This window comes from Phaethon aethereus (genome assembly GCF_964289735.1).
Source record: "Phaethon aethereus genome assembly, chromosome: 2".
NCBI lineage: Eukaryota > Metazoa > Chordata > Aves > Phaethontiformes > Phaethontidae > Phaethon > Phaethon aethereus.
Window position 1 is genome coordinate 145,655,709 of NC_138582.1, and position 21,718 is coordinate 145,677,426.

General features: G+C 35.8%; 1 protein-coding gene across 1 annotated transcript; it reads left to right on the plus strand.

Annotated features, from left to right (window-relative positions):
- Positions 1-734: 734 nt before the first annotated feature.
- KRIT1 (KRIT1 ankyrin repeat containing) lies at positions 735-20,006 on the plus strand (the record flags this gene model as incomplete). The annotated part of the gene is made up of 16 exons (XM_081996918.1): positions 735-1,404; positions 1,854-2,013; positions 3,416-3,508; positions 4,394-4,523; positions 6,648-6,891; positions 7,188-7,303; positions 7,743-7,886; positions 8,977-9,133; positions 9,417-9,524; positions 11,184-11,340; positions 13,651-13,802; positions 14,452-14,618; positions 16,708-16,795; positions 18,525-18,731; positions 19,045-19,161; positions 19,938-20,006. Exons 1-16 carry the CDS (start codon positions 1,303-1,305, stop codon positions 20,004-20,006), a joined length of 2,211 nt encoding a protein of 736 aa, XP_081853044.1. The 5' UTR covers positions 735-1,302.
- Positions 20,007-21,718: the final 1,712 nt, after the last annotated feature.

Genomic DNA, 21,718 nt, shown 5'->3' on the forward strand with positions numbered 1-21,718 from the left:
AAGGAAACTCTGGGAGCATGCCTTTTCCAGCTGTCCATAAGGGATGGTTTCTTGTTCTTTTCAAAAGTCTTACTATCCTAAAATATGAACTCTGCCAAGTTAGCCCATTGTGTATTTAATGTTTCTAGATGCTATTGTAATGCAAATCAGTAGAAGTTTCTATTTGGATATTCCTGTCCAAGTACCACCATTAAATAATCTAGCTAATGTATTTATCTTAACTGAAGGTGAAAATGTGCCTGCTGTTATTTCTGTTGTTTTTTTTTAATATGTTTTTAGGTAGTCTGATCACAGCAAAAATACTGGACTAAGGGCATGGGAATCTGAAGACCTCTGCTTCTGCTAGAAGAGGTAAAGAAGATAAAAACAGTAAAGCTAAAAATCTTTGTGGAGGGAATAATCTGCCAAAAGCATGTGCTTACAGGTGATATGGAATGAAAGAGGGTTCATTTGCAGATGAAGAAAATGATCAGCTGGAAGGTGCTAATGGCCAGAGCTTCTTTCTCAAATCTGATATGTGAAGTGATTGAGCCTTAGGAGGTCTTCCCTATAATCTTCATAAAATTTTATGATTATAGGAATTGTCACTGTGGGTTAAACAGAAGGGTAAGCAAAGTTTTATCTTAAATCTAAAAACCTCTGTCTTTTTTCAAAAACTGAAGGCGTATTCCTTTCAGAAGCTCTGTGTTTGAATGAATTGTACACCAGTTTGCAGGCCCACTGAAGTAAAACTAAGTAAATGAATCCATATTACAGTTTATTTTTATCAGCTTTGTTACTGGGGCTGTAGGCAAGACTGTGTTCTACTTCCTGGCGGGGGGTGGGAATGAGGTATTTTCTTGAAATCCCTGTGGAACGCGTAGAAATGCAGTACTTTGTCATAGCACATTTTATAAATTACAGTGCTTGTCACTTTAGAATGGTTTTCTTTTTCAATTTCATATATTTTTTCAGGGTCCTAAAATTCTTTGGCATTTTGCCTGGCTTGCAAAATGGGGAAGACAGTTACAAAGTGGAAGAAAATACACATTATTTTTATTTTAAAAGTGGATTAGAGAACAAGATTATTTGTATTAAATCCATGTGATACAGGATTTTCACCTTTCATGAAAAGGAAGCAGAATTATATCAGCCATTGGTATTTCTCTAGCTAAAGTAAAATAAATGAATAACGCAAAGAATTGGTGGATATAATCACTCCTTCCTGAAGTTTAGCGTGATGTTGGATTTTTTTTCATTTTTTCAGCTGAACCTTTGCTTCCTGCTTATTCATTGTTTCCAGTGATAAAATAAGAAGGAGACATGGGAAACCCAGAAAACCTTGGAGATGCATATGTTGCTGTGATTCGTCCAAAAAATACTGCTAGCCTGAATTCTCGGGAATATCGTGCTAAATCCTACGAAGTAAAACTATTTTTTTGTTTGTTTGTTTATTAACTTTTAAAACAATAGTAACTTACAGTAAATATATAATAATATAGCAAAAAAGAAAATCTGACAATAAGATTGCTTAAATAATGTCTATGTATATCATATACCTACTATGCATTGTAGGTATACCATCCTTATGGTATTTGAACACTTTATGGTTTTGTAATATCTTTGTGTTTCATGTCATTTCAGGGCCTTTTGCCCTGTGGGCTGCTCAATACAAGGATGCAGCCTTGTCTTCTCTTTAACCTTGCTGTTATGGAGGTCATTCTGACTTCACCATCCTGCTCCTCCACATTCAGTATTTCCTGAATTTTGTTACTGCTTTTACAGTGGTACAATGAATAAAAAAAAGGTAAAAAAAAGTTCTGTGCTTGTTTCAGTTGTGCTTAAACTCCTCTGGTTTCATTATTGTTTGAAAGATTTTGTTGCTTGAAGTTCCCATTGAAGGCCAAAAGAAAAAAAGAAAGAAAGTTTTGTTGGAAACTAAACTGCAGGGAGGCACTGAGATAACCCAGAGCATCTTGGATTATGTATTAGAAGCTACCAAACCAATTTCACCAGCCAATCAGGGTATTAAAGGTAAAAACATTTTAATCTGATATATTGTTGATAGCTCTATAAAAATATCTTTAAAATTAAATGGGCATGGGAATGTTGTGCAAAAGCATGGAATTAGTTTAAAAAAAGAAGGTTTGTTTTGAGGTTCATCAAAAAAACCCCAAGCCAACTGTACAGCTAAAACCTTTCATTTACCTTCATGTCCCTTTACTTTCCAACTCTATAAAATGCTTACTAAAAGACTTTTATTATGTGAAACTTTGCTGTTTGCACTACTCCTTCACCTCAAATTGAGATTTATAGTTAAATTCCTGGTAAACAAGAGTGAAATGGCTTTTTTATTCTTAATTTCAGCTAAAACTTGGCTTGAACTGGTGAAGTGATTGCTTCTAAATTCTGTTCTAAAGCCAGCATTGTTCATTAGACAGTATCTACATGAAAATATTTCTGGCATAACTGTATTACAGATACGATTTGATTAGTACAATTTCTCTTTCATTGTTGTTGGGTACCTGATCTAGCAAACAACCTCACACTTGTGCTGACAAAAATTGTTTTAGCCGGCATATTTCATTTCCAGATTGGTATAAACTATACTGACTAAAGCACATTTTTTTGCTGTGTGCCTCATCGCTGCTTTGTAAGTAAGGTTACACTGGGAGGGTTGTCACTGTGGGCAAGACCATGCAGTGCTAACAATTTAGAGAAGGAACAGCTGGTTACATGGTAAAATGTTGCAGGTGGCAATAACTGGAGTTGGATGGACTTAACAAAGCTAGTTGAGCAGCAAACATGAAATAACATAAGAGCATTAATACACATTGAGAAATGCCTAGTAAAAGCAAAAATTGTCTGTTTCTTACACAGTTTAGAGAGTTTTAAATTGACTCAGAGAGAGGGCCCAAGCATTAATATGCACAGCTTAATGTGGCCACTGCTAAAATACGCAGCTGAGGTCAGAAAAGCAAACAAAATGCTAAATTCTGTAAGGGTGGAAGGGAGGATAACATGGAAAATACTGTCCCATCATTGCATGAATAAAGCATTCACCCTAACATGGAGTATAGCATGCAGCCGTGCTTTCCTGTTTCAAAAAGAATTTTGTTTAACTTCAAGATAGGTGGTTTGGGGGGTGAATGCTATGAAAAATCAGGGGTATAGAAAAGTTGCTTATGAAAAAAGGGCTACAGTCATGTTATTTTTCATGTTGATGGGTATATACGTATTTATGCTCTTTATTTTCTCATGTATTTGGAATTTTTTAGCTTGCTTTAGATTATAGCTTATAATAATTTTTTTTTTTTTCTTCCTAGAAATTAGGAAGATTGGGTCTGGTAAGCTTTCAGATAGACAACTCTAGATTGTGTTGTGTGTTTTGTTGGTTAATTAATTATTACTCTTTTTTTTTTTGATACTGTGCTAGGGAAGCGTGTAGTGTTAATGAAGAAGTTCCCTCTTGATGGAGAGAAGGCAGGCCAGGAGGCATCACTTTACATTGTTCCAACTGTTGTGAAAGGTAATGTTAAGCATAATTTCTGAAGTTGCAACCATTTTAGTAGAAGTCCAGTTGAGGTTTTATTAAGAATTTTTATGAATATACTGTATGGCTTTTTCTGTATTTAAACATTAAAAATTACATTCAGGTGGAATTCTCTCTGAATACTTTAAAACTTCAAGAAGTTACTTGAAATTAAAAGAAAAAGCTTGTTTTAATCTATGGCCTTTGTTTCTCTAACAATAGCACACTTCTGTTTTAAGCTATATTTGTCCGTTTGATTATATTTCAAAACATAAGCATTAACTTGCATGGAATTTACTGAATGTGAGTGTAAGAAAGACATCCTATTCAGTTCAGTGTTGTTTACTCAGAGAAAAATGCTTATTGAAGCTTGTAAACAGTTTTGTTTGGCTAAGGAATGGTGAATAAAGCCTTTAGAAGGCAAAGTAAATTGCTTGTCAGGAGAGTATTTTTAAAAAAAGCCTGAAGTAGATGTCTGTGTGCTTTTGGGGAAACTCCTTCATTTTTCCCTTACTGATAGGCCTTAAGGATAAAAAGTATCAAATAAATACCATTGTGGAGTCACCAATGGAAATAAATACCTCTTCTAGTCTTGAGTCCTATTCTTTTTTTCCGGCAACAGTATACATTTAATATTAATTCCTCAGATGAAGCTGATCACACTAATGGAATAGTAATTGAAGACTTGTATGTTTTTAAGGCTACCCTGTTGAGTTGTGAGTTTTTACATGAGCATTGTATGTAATTTCTATCAATTATAATTTGGAAAAAATTAAGTTACTTTAAAGTTAGAATAGTTAGGAACATGTAAATACAAAAGGTGCAGAAAGGAAAATGAGATTCTTCTCATCGATGTGTCTTCAGAGTATGTTTCCTTTTTAGACAATACGAAATATGCATACAGTCCTGGATGCCCTGTGTTCTACTGTTTACAAGACATCATGAGAGTCTGCAATGAATCCAGCACCCATTTTGCTACGCTTACTGCAAGAATGTTAATTGCCTTGGATAAGTAAGAAATGCCATCAGTAAAAATACATTAAAATAGAAGTTAAACAAGATAATTTGTAGCTGTAGCATATAGTTTTTATAGCATTCTTGTGGTTAAGAAGGAAATCATTGTGATACCATGTTATTTTCTTCATGTTTATCAGAAACTGAAACCTTGACAACAGATTTCTAAATCTTTTTAAAAATCTTTTTGCAAACTGAAGAATGGTATGCTTATCTAAATCAAGTGGCTTTTTGGAAGTTCTTACTCACAGTGAATGTTTTGTAAAATCATATAAAATACTAATGATTAATCTTCTGTAAGTGACATAATTGTAATCTTTAAGATTATTTGCCGGAGTGTAGTAAAAATGTCCTGTTAATTGTATACCATTAAGATTTGCATTTAAATGAAACCTCCCTTTAGAAAGGGAGTGCATCTTCCCCAGCCATACACATTTATTTGCAGTAGGGAATTACCTTTCAGAAAGATGATTAGTTGTTTAGCCAGATTTATAGTGTTTGAAAATTGAGTATGTGAGCAGTTTTGGGGTCTTTTTTATGTACCCTTAACAAAGAAATACCAGATATACTTATGTATGAAATTATTATTGCATAATAAAGTTAGGTGAAACTCTTGGCTAACATGAAAAATTGTAAGTTACAGGCTGTTACCTAAAAAGGTTCTGTGTATAGGGTTTTTACAGTTTATTAGTAGAGTCACCATATTTCCACATACACCATTGTGCCAGTTATATTTATTTGCTGCTTAATGAATGCCTTCAGACTCTAAGCTCTGGTTAAAATGTGGTATGAGCCTTACAGTTGTGAGAGAAGCCCTAGAGGTATAATAGAAAATAGTTTGTATTGATTATTCTCTATGTACATAGTCTGAAATGACACTTCTCAAGATTCAAACTACCATAACTAATTTATCTACCAACTGCTTAGAGAACATGCCTGAAAATATCTCAGAGAAGCAAGAGGGTGTTTATAGCACAGTGACCACAATTTTATGGTCCTCTTTCCCAGCAGGACCATGAATAAGTGAAGGGAAGAAGGCTTTTCCAACAGAGTGGCTTCCCAGGCATCATGGTTTTGGGTCAGCTTTCTCTGAAGTAGGAAGCTGGGTCTTGCCTTTCAGTGCTACCCAAAAGAGATAGCTTGGATCTGGGACTTAAAAATCCAGGCCTAAGCATATGCATTGAACAGCAGGCCACATTCTGGCATCCTTACATATGGTTCTGGGACAGACAAGATCCAAGTGGTCTGTCAGTGGATCTATCTTTCCAAAGCATGTACTTCTCTTCTATGTTTCCAGGCTAAATCGCTGAATGGAATTTATGTATTCCAGGAAAGTATGTGTTTATCTCAAGCTTGTGAGAAAATATGTGCAGAAACCTATATACAAACCTAGCTTCGGACCCTTAGTTAAAATAGCTTGCCCTGTGTTACATTGCATTTTTTTCCTGCCACATATGCAGCAGGTGTATAGTGCTGACTTTGCCCTCTAGCTCAGAGTAAGAAGGCTCTAAAGCCCTTCTATACTGTTAATAGGAGTGCACTTAGAAGGGAATAACCTTCAGCACAGCTTTGTGAAAAGGCAGGTAGTAGCCTATGTGAAAGGGACTTGGCAGTTGGGAAACTGTCAAAGGACCTTCTGATTTTTTTTTGCATGTTCCCACCTCTTCCTAATGAAACACATGAGTTAGAAGGCTTAAGTCAGCACAGATATTGAAGCTTCATCTCACACTTAAACTGCTTTAAGTTTCAAAATTTGTATGTTGAGAGTAGGAATACTGATAAACTGAAAATAAATGAAACGGTGAAATGTTGGTGTGGGTAAGTGTTTTGGCTATAACCAGTGTTACTCTTACCTTATAATTTCATTTTCTTTGAGAGTTTGCATCTGCAGGAAATGTGTTTGAGCAAATACGTTTGCTTAACTATGGTTGGTTTAAAAAAGTCATGTTTGGGGATTAATTTAGTTCTATAAAATTGGCTGTGCACATTCTAATTTATTTTTTTAATTAAAATGTGTGATTATCATATATGCAACCCTTAATCAAACAAAATAATGGACAGGCATGACCACAATGGTCCTTTTCTACCTGAAAGTGAATTACTTGCCTATTCTGTCCTGCAGGTGGTTGGATGAACGGCATACCCAGTCTCACTCCATCCCAGCCTTATTCAGACCATCTCCTCTTGAGAGAATTAAAACAAATGTAATAAACCCTGCCTATGCCACAGAGCCTGGTCAAACAGAGAGCTCATTACACATGGGTTATACTGCCCTAGAAATAAAAAGTAAAATGCTGGCACTGGAGAAAGCAGATATGTGTATCTATAATCCTTTGTTTGGATCTGACCTTCAGTATACCAATAGGGTAAGAACTATATTTTCATTTTATATTTGTGAAACATACATACATTTTCATTTTACAATTCATTCATTTATTTGATATGAGTCTGTGCTTTATGTTTAATGTAATCAGCTTGCTTTATTGCACACTTACTGCTAAACGGTTTTTCACACCCTCACATTTGAACATCTTCCTCTCTCATTATAAAATGTTATTGTTGTAACTTTGGTTTCAAGACAATGGCTGGCCTGGATGGGGGATTGTTTAGCCAAATCTCAGTAAGATATTTTTTCATTTGTGTTTAAATTATGTCTTCACAGGTTGACAAAGTGGTAATAAATCCATACTTCGGCCTTGGAGCCCCAGACTATTCAAAGATTCAGATTCCTAAAAGAGAGAAGTGGCAACGTAGCATGAGCAGTGTCACAGAGGACAAGTATTATGTTACATTCCTTTTTCATTAACAGATAATTTTGTTTTGTTATATTACAGTAATACGTGGTACATTTGGTCATAATGAGATTCCTATTACTTTAGGGCTTTACTGTATAAATACATATTTTGAAAGGGTCTATTTGAAATCTCTAAGTACTGAAACACAACAATTAAAGGATGGATCAAGAAAGGTTTAAATTATAAACATTCTTCATTATAAGCATTCTTAGCATTATGAATACAGCTGTGGCTTGACTACTGCATGGCTAAAATACTAGTTGTATGAATACTGGTACATTTTAGCTGCATGAGCTTCATTTTTATTCTTTATGTAGATCTACAATTAGTGCTAAGTTAGTAATTTTAAAAAAGGCAAAGTTCTTAACTATTGAAATATTTCTGAACTGTGTTTTCCTCCTGTTTCCCCTTTTAATTCATAGGGAACACCAGTGGGTAGATGATTTCCCTCTTCACCGCAGTGCTTGTGAAGGCGACTCTGATTTACTAAGCCACCTTTTGGATAAAAAGTTTTCTGTTAATCAGTTAGATAGTGACCACTGGGCACCTATCCATTATGCATGCTGGTGAGTCAGATGAATATAGTTTTGCCAGGCAAATGCATTCTTGTTAGCATGATTCTTTAGTGCTAATAATTTATGTAATTTATCATACAGACTCAAAAATGAGAAATCAAAAAACTAGACTTTTTACACTTTGACTCTAATACATGTTAGTGTTAACCTTCTGAAAAGAAAGATTGCTTCAGGTTTTGAGATAATTTCATCTGAATGGTTTTGGAGACCAGGTGTATCATCAAACACACATCAATTGCCTCTTAAGTCTATCCTGAAATATCTGTTCTAATTCCTGTTGGAGGCACTGGGTCTAGTTTAGTAACTTTTACAGTCTTTGTTAGTTAAAGGCTTTGAGCAGTTTTACAGCACAGCAGTAGCTGAGCTGAGCATGTTTTGGTGACGATCAAGCTTAGAGTGGGAAGCTGGACTAGCTGATCTACAGAGGTCAACTTGTCTGACTGTGACGCTGTGATGATTTAATCTGTAAGTGCTTGAGACCTTTCCTCAGTTGTAAAATGCTTTTGTTTTGTCTTTATGCAAGTTAGTCTGCTGTATTTATAGTACTGTCTGATGATATGAATAACGTGAAAATCAAACTTGGTTATAAAAAACCAAGCTTATTTGATTTTCAGTGTTTGTCAGAAAGTTTGCATAAACAGTATAAACAAGATTTACCAGTTACCAGCATGAGGCCCAAGAGTCCTCAGGATCCATCTATATGACAATCAGAAGCTTCACTCTGATTCTCACACAGATTTTTTTTTTTTTTTTTTTTTTTTTCTCTCCCAGGTTTCAGGCAGGGCTGAACTCTGTTTTGCCATTACTAAATTGCTACAGCTACCCAAACTTAGCTACTTCAAAGCAAGGTTTGGTGTGTCTGTAATGAATTCAGTAAATGGTTACTAGACCAATGGTTACCAAAGAAGTGCAGAACTGATACTAATTTCTACAAACTTACTAATGTTCCATTGTCCTTGGTGTCATTTCAAAGCTAAAAACTCTTGGGCATGGAAATATACTTTTCCATATTTAGAACTATCTGAAAAAAAGATTTTATTCTACGTTTGCTGTGCCTGTTCTGCTTTAAATCTGTCTGCAGGTATGGAAAAGTTGAAGCCACTCGAATGCTGTTGGAGAAAGGGAAATGCAATCCAAATCTTTTGAATGGCCAACTTAGCTCTCCTCTTCATTTTGCTGCTGGAGGTGGGCATGCTGAAATAGTACAAATTCTACTAAATCATCCAGAAATTGACAGAGTAAGTTCTGTTTATGTATAGAAATAGCAGTTTTAGCAACAGTTTCTAGTTTGTGTGTGTGAAATGTTTTGTGTCCAGATCACACTGTGTAAACACAATGATCCTGTTAAGAGATTACCAAAAATGGTTAAATATTTTTCATTACCTCTGCTTTTCCCATTGTATATCAATTAAATGTTTGAACCTTAGGATCAAGGATTTTAATTATCTCAAAAAATGTGTAAATGTTTACCTATCTCTAGTGGAAACAATGTATTATCTGTGTTTCTGTTTATGTTTGTAGCACATTACTGATCAACAAGGAAGATCCCCACTGAATGTCTGTGAAGAGAACAAACAAAATGAGTGGGAAGAAACTGCAAAACTGCTGAAGGAAGCCATAAATAAACCTGTATGAGTTTGTTTTCTAAATAGCTTAAAGTTTTTATTTAATTTACACATAAACTTGTAGAACTAGGCTCACTTACAGCTGTTATTGGAAATGTGCAGTATACTGAAATTGTTAGTGTAAATATTGACAAACTGACATTTTGTCACTTTAAATGTTTCTGTCTGTTGCTGAAGAAGTGCATGCAAGACTTCAAATGTGATGTTTTGATTTATTTGTAGGAGCATCACATCAACTACTGATTTTATGTCGTGCTTTTGATCATACAACCATCAGCTTGCTTTATGCATTGTCATCTTGCATGTTGATAAACTGGAGCATTCATCTGGCTAAATGTAGGCTTCTACAAAATAGGCTTTACATCAGTTAGTCAGTGTAGGTTTCCTTGGCAGTCAGTGGAGAATGAGCCTGGATAGTAAACAATGTTTACGATGTGATTCCTTTCATCCTGAAGTAGATTTAAAATTAGCCAAATGATATAAAACTACTTGTTTCTCTTTGACTTCAGATGCAACTTGTGTATCTGTAGGTAGGTGGCAGTAAACCTGTCAGCATTTTAAGATGTTTTAAATTATCTTCATTTCACTCTATATGAATGGATCTTCCAAAACAATTAATGAAGGAATTGCCCTCCTTTATTTTAGGGATCTTATTATGCAGTTGATCAAATGGCAGATGTGTGTCTAAGGACTCTAAAAGACTAATACACACATTTTAAGTAGATTTCACAGTGTAGCAGGTGATTGTCACTGATTACTATTGAACAAATACATTACAGGGGGAAAAAAAAAAAAAAGGAATTACTGCAATAGGAGTCACAGTGACTACTGCACCAAAAATAGATGGACGATTTCCATTCTAGCCTCATTTTTAGTCAGTTATTTTCCAAGGCATTCATTTTTTTTCCAGAAGTTTTTAGGAACTCAGTTCTTGAGGACTAAATAGATTTGAAGAAGTGAAACAACAAATTCCTGCAACTTTTTTATTCAAGCAGCTGAAACATCTAACCTGTTAGAGATATGAAAACAAGAAGTTTCCTTGATTTATAACTTGTGTCTATATGCTTTAAGCACCTGATTGATTTATGTTTAAGTACAACTTTCAGGAGGCATACTCAGGGCCCACATGCAATTCAGTGAAAGCTGTGGGAATTCTGAAGGAGAAAATGACTTATTATTAGTAATACTATAGAAGTGCTAAAAGATCTTAGTGAAATTGTGTTCTTATTGAACTGGAGTCTGTGTTAAGGGTGGTGCTTCCCTCTGAAAAATAAGTCTTTTTAGTATAGGCTGATGAGGGGAATAATTCACAACCTGCCAGTAATAGTGAGGTGGACATTTTGGGATATGCACAGGCAGTTGAGCCCAAATCCCGAAGGAAACTTTTAAATGCCTACTTGCGTTTGAGTTCAACAGAAGTTAAATCTTCAAAATATCAGTAAGATCTTTCTTGGAGTTGTGATAAAAAGCACAGTGTAAGAACTTGCATAGGACATCAAACAAGCAGTTTTGATAAACAGTAAATATGTAGGAGCTGTGCGATGTTCTTTTTCTCAACAGTATGGATGTTGCTGCATTATGGTAAAATTGCTTTCTTCTTCAGAAGCACCAACAGAAAGGATTTTAACAAGTTTTTGGTTAATATGTTTTAATTTTTATGTAGTATGAAAAAGCACGAATTTATCGTATGGATGGGTCATATCGCTCTGTTGAGTTGAAACATGGAAACAATACTACTGTACAGCAGATAATGGAGGGGATGCGCTTGTCTCAAGAAACTCAGCAGTACTTCACTATCTGGATCTGTTCTGAGAACCTCAGTAAGTAACAAGGAAGATTGCTATACTTGAGAGTTTATTGTAGTTTTTATATTTCTGCTTGCCTTTAGAAAAAAATAATATTTTCTTAGGAAAATAGTAAATATGTTCTCCGACACTTCTATATTAACCTCTTTCTAGAAGCTTTTAAAAGACATCCTCTAGGAGTTAATTTGTATCTAGACTATTGATTAATAAACTTCGCCACTGCCAGAGACTCTGTAATCCCTGTAGGTCTCATTCTTTGTATCACTGGCATGGGGAGTGAAACCAATCTTTCTATTTCCTCTGCTTAAGCTTTCCTCCAGTAGATCAGCTCCCAGCCTTTATAGCCTGATGTCTCTAAACTGTGCTTTTAGAACTATAGAGAGCTGCTCCATTTTAGCCATCATTTTGGGTACCCCCAATAGGCCTGACTGTATCACTGTGGCATCTAGAATGTGTTTAGGAAGATGAGGCTAGTCCAGACTGCTATTCAGTTATAGGGCACCTTTGCTGTTATAGTCCTTACTGCTAACTTACCCTGATCTTAGTGGTATTTTTCTTCCCGGAGTATCGGAAATTGGATGCATGTAGTTGTTTTTACAAATGTTTTATCTCTTTGAAACTAGTAATTAAAGTAAAGCTGATGAATGTTTTTTCACTAGGTCCTTTAATCATATGAATTTTCCTGTGTTTTGCACCAAAAAGATTTGTGATAAACAAGGTTTCAGATGTATTTGGTGGAGGGAATTCTGATGCAAAATGTCATTATTACACTTGCTATTTTTTTTGGTGTTTCTGATCTAAATAAAAAGCATATTGTAGTTGTAATTTGAGCTATGTAGCAAAAGATAAATAGAAACACAAAAGAGTCAGTAACTGTGATTGTGTTTTGTCAGAAAACGTGGTAAGCAATACTGCTGCAACAAGATAGTTATGGGACACATTGTAATAGATTTACAAAGCACAATTCAGGTTGGGTAGGATACTGTATCGACAGTACCATTACCACAGAAGCCTTGCATTTAAAATTTTATTTACTGTTTTCAGTCTTCCACTACAGTGGCATTGTTAGGTTTTTTTTTTTTTTAAACCTATAAATATTGCAGGGAATCTTTTCTTCACTCATTTTTAATCTTTTTCTCCCAGTGTCATGTCATTGGTCTTTTTACTTTGCTGTATGCCACATGACTACTGTAACTCTCAGGCTAGATGTTAATGTCTGGAAGAAAAGGAAGTGTTTGAGTGTTGAAATCTTGTTGCTTATGACTGTTCTAAATATGTGTGTCATGTTTTACTCAAATCATTGAAGTATTACCCTTGCATTTGAGGGGAAGAGCTCACTGATACATTGTTTAAAAACAAGTAATTATCTAGATACTTAGCCTAAGTTTGACAATGAGTCAGCTTATGATTTATGGCTTCAAACAACTAATGGACAAGTTTCATTATAAAATGTATTTTTTGCAGTTTGTGTAACGACCATAGTTTTCTTGTTTTTAGGACGAATAATGTTTTTCTGTGTTTGAATGTAAGGTGGGTAAATTGAGTGAATGCATTATTCTCGGTGAAAAGATGTTGCACTATAACATGTCCTTTGAAGTTTTTCATATAATGTGAAATATCACAGTGTAAAAGCCAGAGCAGTGAGGATGAGGCAGATACAGCCTTCTAGTTCCTCACGGTTAGAAAACAGCCAAGCAATAACCCCAAGCAAAGGCAGGGTAAGTGAGCGAATGTAATTGAAGGTATGGGCTCCAGTACGTAGTAGGACTGTAGTGGAAAGCTCACTATTGATTTCTCAGCTCTCATATACCCAGGAGAACATGAAACATTGAATGACTAGCCTGTGAAGGATCAAGACGTTTTACAGATTTAAAAAAAAAAAGTGTGTGTGTTCTGGAAAGTTTATGGTTTATATATATGCAAAAACGGCAAATATGTTTATAAGGTAAGCTATATCTGTATTTTTCTGTCAGAAATAAGATTATTGGACTTTTTCTCCCATAATAATTGAGACAACAGTCTCTGATGTGTTTTTAAGGTCCATCTTGGTATTCCATTAAATTTTTAAATACTACTTTACTCTTGGGAAGCTGAAAATAACAAAGGTTCATCACTAGTGCATTTAGTGAATTGATGCTGAGAGTTTTGTCAGTAAATCCATATTTTCAAAACCTCTTTTATATAGCAGTTTAGAAAACATGGAAAGATATTAATGAGTCCTCAGCTTCAGATACTCTGGTTTTGCTACAGCATTTAGTCATGTGTGTATGTGCATGCTGGGTTATTCTATTTGTTTATTTATAAACAAAACCTCTTATTTTTCAGGCCTTCAGCTGAAGCCATATCACAAACCTTTGCAGCATATTCGAGATTGGCCTGAAATATTCACTGAACTGACAAACTTGGATCCTCAAAGGGAAACTTCACAGCTTTTCCTGAGAAGAGATGTGAGACTTCCACTGGAAATAGAAAAAAAGGTCTGCACTTGGAAGTGATAGCATGAAATCATGGTCCAAGTCAGAACACTTTGACCATCAAGGCTCAGTGTTTAATGACTGTAGTAATTTCCAAACTTATTTAAACCGGACCTCTCCTCTCCTTTTCTGTAGTAGTTTGAATCTTCAGGTTCTTCCCTCCTGCCCTCTTGCCTTCCTGCCCTCTCTCTCGTCTCTCTCTCTTTCTCACTTTCCCAACTGTTTGGTTTATCTAAGTCTATATGCCTCAGTCTCTATCTCTCTATCATACATCTTAAAAACAACCTGCCCAATTTTCTTTCTCTTCCTTGTGCTGTGATCTTTCAGATATTTAATTGGTCAATTTCAATTCAAACACTATTCAAAATGGATTCATGGGGAGAAAAACCCACAGATGTCAGTAGTTCTGTGAGCCTTTGGATTGGGCATGGTATTCTAGCCACTTTTTAATTTGTGTGTTAGATCAGTGAAGTTTTGAATTAAGTCAATGAAAATATGTCATTTTTTCTATTACAAAGCATTACTAAAGTGTACACTTCAGTCAGGATCACACCTTTGTCTTCTGTCTCTGTATCGGTGAGAAATTGTATTTATAGTTTCTAAGTTGGTTTTCTTTTACAAAGAAATCATATTATTTAAATCTTTTTAACAGATTGAGGATCCATTGGCTATTCTTATCCTTTTTGATGAAGCCAGATATAATTTACTGAAAGGTTTCTATACATCACCTGATGCCAAGCTGATCACATTAGCAAGTCTGCTTCTACAAATAGTCTATGGAAATTATGAGAGCAAGAAACATAAACAGGGCTTTCTAAAGTAAGTACGTGTGTTTAAAACTTAAAATTATGGTTTTAGATTAAGTATTTTTAGATAGCACTTACTATGGAACTCTCAAATTTTAGGTATGATACATTTATTATTTTTCTCCATCACTGAGCTCTAGTTCAGAGTAATTACATAACCCTCATAGCATTAATAGAAGCTGGAAATGGGGTCTGAAAAATACGTTAATCTTAATTATTGCAGTCCCAGGCAGAGGGGTGGAGGTTCTGTATTCTGTAAGTCTACACTGAGATACAATAATACCAAAATGAGCAACAGTATTCATGTGAATGAAGGGTTTTGACAGGACTGAGACTTTGGACAATGCTGAAGAAACCTCTTCCTATCTCCAGTTAGACCAACTTCTGGGATTGGCTTTCCTCCCTCTCTGAAGAGGCTAGACCATGCAGAGATATTATTTCTGTTCTGTCATTTGTGTGTGAACTGCTATACTAAATTGGTCAGAAACATAGCACCAGTAGGACACTGCCAGGTGGTGCTTTTGACTTCACTTCTCTCTGCTTGCTAGCACAGCAGTAGCTGAGCTGTTCTGGGTTATGGCGTTTTCCTCCCACGTACATTTATACAGCACATCAGGATTCCAGTTCTCTCCTTTGTGCACCTTCACTCCACCCCCTACCATCTCCACCTCCATTCATTCATGTAACAGAATCAATTGAGCTGTGTTGGCTTACCTTTTTTTGGCTGTATTCTCCACCATGAGTAAGTTAGGGTGCATTTTCTGCTGCAGTTACTCTGGTGTAAGTGTGGGCTACCTCTGAAAGGACTGGCTGTACTGACTACGCTTGTTCATTCCTTTCTCTTCCTTCTGTTAGGTGTAGAGACTGTACCATTATGGAGTAAGCTAGGTGAAGCAGCTCACTGACTAGAAAACATTTGGGTGGGCTGTTCAGTGGGGTCTCCTACACAGTTGGTAGATCAAGCTTAAGGAGAACTGGGTTTAAGTGGGACTTCCCACCTGCAGGAGTGTGCAGTTAAATGCAGCTGGGTTTGATACGCAGCTACACCCTGCTGAATCCCAGCAGCTGCAAGGTGATGTTCATTTCCACACTGAGCAAATCAGCAATGTGGTTCTCAGTTGATCCTGCTCAATGGAAGGGTTTGACTCCATATAGACAGGACTACTTGGAAAGGTAGTTTGATCCAGATAAAGATTCTTCTGGGCATTTGGGCATTCTTTCCATCCATATTCAAATGAAGATGTTGGAAAATATCTCAACTTGTTTTTCTTCAGGCAGATGAAGAGACTTACTTTCTGAATTTTTTTTTGTAGTTGACATAAATACTTATTAAAAGACTAGTCTTTTCAAAAATATATCCAGGCTGTTGGTTGTGAGTGAGTATCCTCGACCTGAAGGATATGGACACATTGTCCTGTGCAGGGTTTTTGCTTGGTAGATCATATGTGCAGTTACTGACAAATATAGCTTAAAAATGACTAAATAGGTTGCACCACTAGGTTTTTGAGGCTGTCTTAATTGTTCATAAAAGCAAACTAGTAAAGGGTTCCTTTTAGTGTTTTTTGTTTGCTGCATTTCAGGAGTTTTTTGAAAAGGCACTTTATATAAATAGCTTCACTTTCATGTCATGTAATATATAACTTTCATGTGGAAATTAACTCGTCCAATTCCTTGGTGATACTGAATACAGCAGTGAAAGGAAGAGTATCGATGAGCTGTCACCTTTTCTGAGTATGTGATATACTGTGTATATGGCTGTTGGTATACTTTGACTTCTAAACTGGAATTCACCAAACTGGTCTGTAATCAAGCAAGAGTCAAATAATCTGCAGCTAGCATTTCCTCTCCCTGCTGTCTCCATGATGCATGACACAAAGCATATAACACAAAGCTGGATCTCCATTAACTGAGAATTACACTATATCTTAGGGAAGCCTTAGCTTATATTTCAGGAAAGCTGCTCACCTGATGAGGCAAGGCAGAGTAGGAGCTGACTGTACAGCTCAATATGTGACTTGAAGGTGCAAATTGGCAGACATTGTTCTTTCTCCTTATTTTGTTTAGTGAAGAAAAACTTTTTTTCTGCTTTGTTTTTCTCTTAGTGAAGAAAATCTTAAATCTATAGTACCAATAACTAAACTAAAAAGTAAAGCTCCTCATTGGACAAACAGGATACTTCATGAATACAAGGTGAGATAAATAATCAAATAGTAGAAAATCCTGTCTTAAAACATTTTTTGACTGTTTAGTTGTCAGTTAATGAACAAAACCAGAAGTATGTAAAGCTGGAGATGCTTATGTTCTGAACTTTTGGGATGGGTTGTTGGAATGCTGTTTTTCTTGTACAGTTATACTTGATCAGTTTGTTAGAAGTAAATGAACAGATGACAATTATATTTATCTTCAGTGTTAACTGTGTATTGGGGATACTACCAGTTCAGGCATACATGTAAAAAAACCTACTCTGACTTATATTTTCATATTTGCTTGTAGCAATAGATCCACAAAGTCCTTTTTGCCAGTGTAACTTGTATGTTTAGGGATCTGATAGTACTGCTGATACCCACATATGTGTACACACAAAGCTCCTTTGACTAGAGCAGTTAACTGAGCAAAATTTTTAAATGTGGACTTGGGCTGCTTCTGTAAAAGATACGTAACTGAGGGCTGTGGATTTCTAATGGGCTTAGAGGCACTTGAAGAGTAAATTTGTGAACCTCATTAAAAAATTGTAGAAAAAGCGAGGTGTGTGAGAGGGAGAACTGTACTGGCTGACAAGCATCACTAAAGGTAGCTGCCAGGAAACACTGCAAAGGCACCCAGGGAATGTTTTCAGGCCTTGCCTCTCTTTTGAGATGAGGTTACTCAATCATAAACTTTGTCTTGGTCCCTACACCTTTTTTGTCGGAAACCAGCAGATCATTCCTGTTCTTTCCAGTACAGATGAAGGAGGGGATAATGATGGTCTTTCGAAGACTATAGTATAGCAGAGGGTATAGCAGAGTAGTCTCCACTCTTTTATGAGATAATATGTAAGAATGAGCATAGCTGTCTTGACTTCTGCTCTTAGGCCATTATTTTGGGGTTTGGGGGAAAGGGAAGGAGTTGCAATCTCTTGTCCCAAAGGTAGTCATATATTTTACATTTTTAAAACAGCTGTGTAGAATTCAGATAAGCTGTAATGCAGGGTGTGGATCCAGAGAGGTTGGTCCCATCCACCACAGCCACAGTGGTGGCCCCCTAACTGTTGAAGACTTCTGTTCTCTCTCGTGCCTGTGCCTTCTCATCTCATGTGTGGCCCAGCCAATTTTTTTTGTCTGTTAGAGTACTTTGCATCAGTCTATTTTGAGGTGGGAGCACTGTGGCAATCCTTTGTTGGGACTGTTTCACTCTACTGAAGAAGAAGAAACAGAAGCCTGACTCATTCTGAATGAAGGCTCCACTAAGGAAAAGAAATCTGCACCTCTGTTTTACTTAGAAAAGAAAAAAAAAATCCATGTTTTTTTGAGGGAGGTACTTGCTCATCTTACCATGCCTTACTGGATCGGACCCCTTAAAGGAAGAAGAATGCTTAGTTTTAAGGATTGTGATGTATTTAGTGTCAGAAGGGTGTGTAGCTGCTTATCTCTGATGAATCCAATGTACTTCTGAGAGGTGAAATTGTGGGACCCTGCAAAGATTTGGTGTCTGTGGTTCAGAGTTCTGAGGCTTGTACAGGTATCTGCTTTCTGCCTCAGTCTTTTTTGGCATTTGAGCCTTTCTGTGGCTCTAGGGTTTAATTTAGGTGTGGGAAAATGGTTGCTGGAAAGCACTTTGGGAATACTCGTGTAGCAGTAATTCCACTAAATAGTGTTTTTTCTTCAAATAACCACAACTATTTGGGAAGATTTGTTGATTGCCATTGTTCCTTTATTTCTAGAATCTCAGCACCAGTGAAGGTGTAAGTAAAGAGATGCATCACCTTCAGCGCATGTTCTTGCAGAATTGCTGGGAAATTCCTACTTATGGAGCAGCTTTTTTCACAGGACAGATATTCACCAAAGCAAGTTCAAGTAGCCATAAAGTCATCAAAGTATACGTAGGCGTAAATGTAAAAGGGCTGCACCTCCTCAACATGGAAACAAAGGTCAGCTTAAGTGAACTGCCAATGATAACTGTTAAGCTCAATTCTGTTATCTTAAATTCTTTGTGATAGTAGTCATTTCACATCCAGCTGCTTGGTTAAACTTGACTGTGAAGATTTCCAGATTTTTAAGATCTCTGTAAGGCGCTACTAATAGAAAGCCTTGTATTTTTCCACTTGACTACTTTATCAGCTACGAGTGGGTTGTGGAATGTGCTGTTCCAAGTCAGAATCCTGTCTAAGTGAACTAAAGAAAGTTGTGTTTGTAAGTATGGTGAGTATTTTCTGAGCGACAGTTTCATACATTTCATTATAGGCTTTACTCCTCAGCCTTAAGTATGGTTGCTTTATGTGGCAGTTGGGAGATGGAGATACATGTTTTCAAATCCACAGTCTGGAAAACAAAATGAGCTTTATTGTGCATACCAAACAGGTAAGCATTGTCTTTTTTCATACTTGATGTTCAATTATTTTTTCCTAAACTAGATGTATGCCTCTTCTTTCTTGAGACTGACCACCCTTATACACTATAAAAGAAGCCCAAGCCAAGCCTCCACAAAAATGATCTTAAAACTTTATTTTTAATATTTCAGCATGTTTGCTTGTTTTCCTAGCATGTGAAGCCTTTAGGGTCCAAACTACATAAAATGCATCTGTAATCATTAGGTAAAAGGGTTTTGGGGGTGGTGGTGGTGGTTTTTTTTTTTTTAATTGAAACTGTTTGTTGCATGTGCCAAATTCCTCAGACTCTAAGGATAATTCCAAATATGATGAGAATCACAGACTTAGAGCTGGTAACTTTGCTATCAAAACTAGCAGAGTTTGAGATTGGATAAGACTGAGGACCTGTGAAGGCAGTGTTATAAAGCAACTTCACTGCAATTGCTGCTGGTGATTTTTGATAGTGTTTGTGGATTTCTGATGGAAAATGCTTCTTTTACCTGTAGTCTGCATCAGTGGTAATATGTCATGCCAAAATGTGTTGTGACAAAATTACAGCTTTGAGTATCTTGCAGGTGGTTATAGGGGAAGTGACTGAGTATTTTGAAAAACACTTTCTGATATGAGAAAAATCTAGGTTTTATTTTCCTTGTTTCTAAAATGATGTAACTTCTAACTTATAATTTTTATCCACTTGCATTTGTCATATACTTAATTGCATCATAGTTCTGAAATGCTGATACAATTTAATTGTATATCTTTATATAGGCAGGTCTCGTCATAAAACTTCTGATGAAATTAAATGGCCAGTTAATGCCAAGTGAAAGAAATGAATGATGGAAATGAACAATAGTTACAAAACAGCATCTTACGACTAAGCAAAAACCAATTTATTCCTCATCATAACAGAAGACTTCCATGTAAATGAAATTTTACACAACAGAAAAGTCAATTTGTACATTTTTTTAACTTTGTACAGAAGCTGCTTGGTTTATTTTTTTACAACGTATCCAACATATCTATTATTTTTATAAATATTTTCATGTTTCATATATAAGCTATTGTAGGGCTTGAGCTGAACCAATAAATCTAATGAAATGTAAATGGTTTACTGAGTTGGATGAGCATGAATCAAGTAAGGCTTTTGTTCCCAGAGGACTATGGGACTACCAGTGCCATTAAGCAAGTCTCAGTTAACCTGTTTACCTTTTGTGTCATTCTGTGGAACATCAAGGAGGTTGTATATGTTACAGTATTTTGTAGACATACTTTATTTTTAAGATACTGTTGACAAGTGTGCTTAAAAGACCAGTTAGACCTTGGAGCAACTACTTTTGAAAAACTCTTGCTTTTTGTTTGGTTTCTGACAAACGTTACAGCTGGCTTTATTTTTATGCTTAACTTTCTCATACTTTATATTCATATTTATTCTAAAATATTGCATGAGGATGTCAAAAGGGAAATACTTTAAATCATTCAGAAGCCATATTAAATGTTTAGCATGCTTGTTTTTTAAAAAAAATGGAATTTTACTTTTGCTGTGCAATATAAAATCTGTATATGGAGGAGGGGGATATACAGATTTACAAATGAATCTTACTCAGAGTACTTCAGAAAGTTTAATAAATCTTACCCTGGATTGCAACACATCTGCAGTAACAAAAACTCACATAGGAGGTACTAAGTTATTTCTGTTAAACTAATTTTCCTACTTATTATTTCAGTTTTTTGAGGCTACAAGCAGTGCAGGATGCAGGAATGAAGATTTATAATGCAAGAAACTCAGATACAGTTTGTAAGCATTATGCCTGCTCTTTGCAGAGTCAGGACTGGGTCTCAACGAGTTGGGTCCCAAGCATAAGGTGGGGACCCTCTGCAGTCTGAAACATATCCTTGTACGTTAACATAGTATCCATAACACAAATCTTTAAAATTTCTGGTTGTATTTCAGGGTTTTAAGTGCACTTGACTATTTCTTCCATGTAAACTGCATGCTAAAACAGTGTGCAATATTTTGTAAAAAAGTTTAAAAAAAAAAATTAGCACTAGCCTCTCAGTTTTCAAATAAAAGTTAAAATGAATGTTAGGAACTGTGCTGTTGTGTAGTAACTTCAGTCATACCTTACTACTAGTAAGTGCAGTTTAAGACATTAAAGCAGTAAGCAGTTAAAAAATAAGTGAACAGGACACTTACATTTTGTAACCTTCTTAGTAAGCTATACTTTTCTACTTAAACTTCACTGGCGGTGAATCTTCATGGACTGTTATATTTTATTTAAGGTAAATAATGCAACAGTCAGATCTTTCATAGTGCATCCTTGCTATCACTTGGCACTGGTATCAGAAATACACTTCTCTACATAGCACTTCTGTTAGAAAACTGGAGGAAGTATGTTAAAATGTGTGTCAGTTGCATATTTAACAATAGTATTATAATATGCCTTATTGCTGTATAGTTCTTTCTGCTGAATTCCTATTTATTACTATCTAATAAATTGTTTGCAACATGGCATGTTTGTTGGTTTTGTTCTTGCAGTGAGCATGAAAGT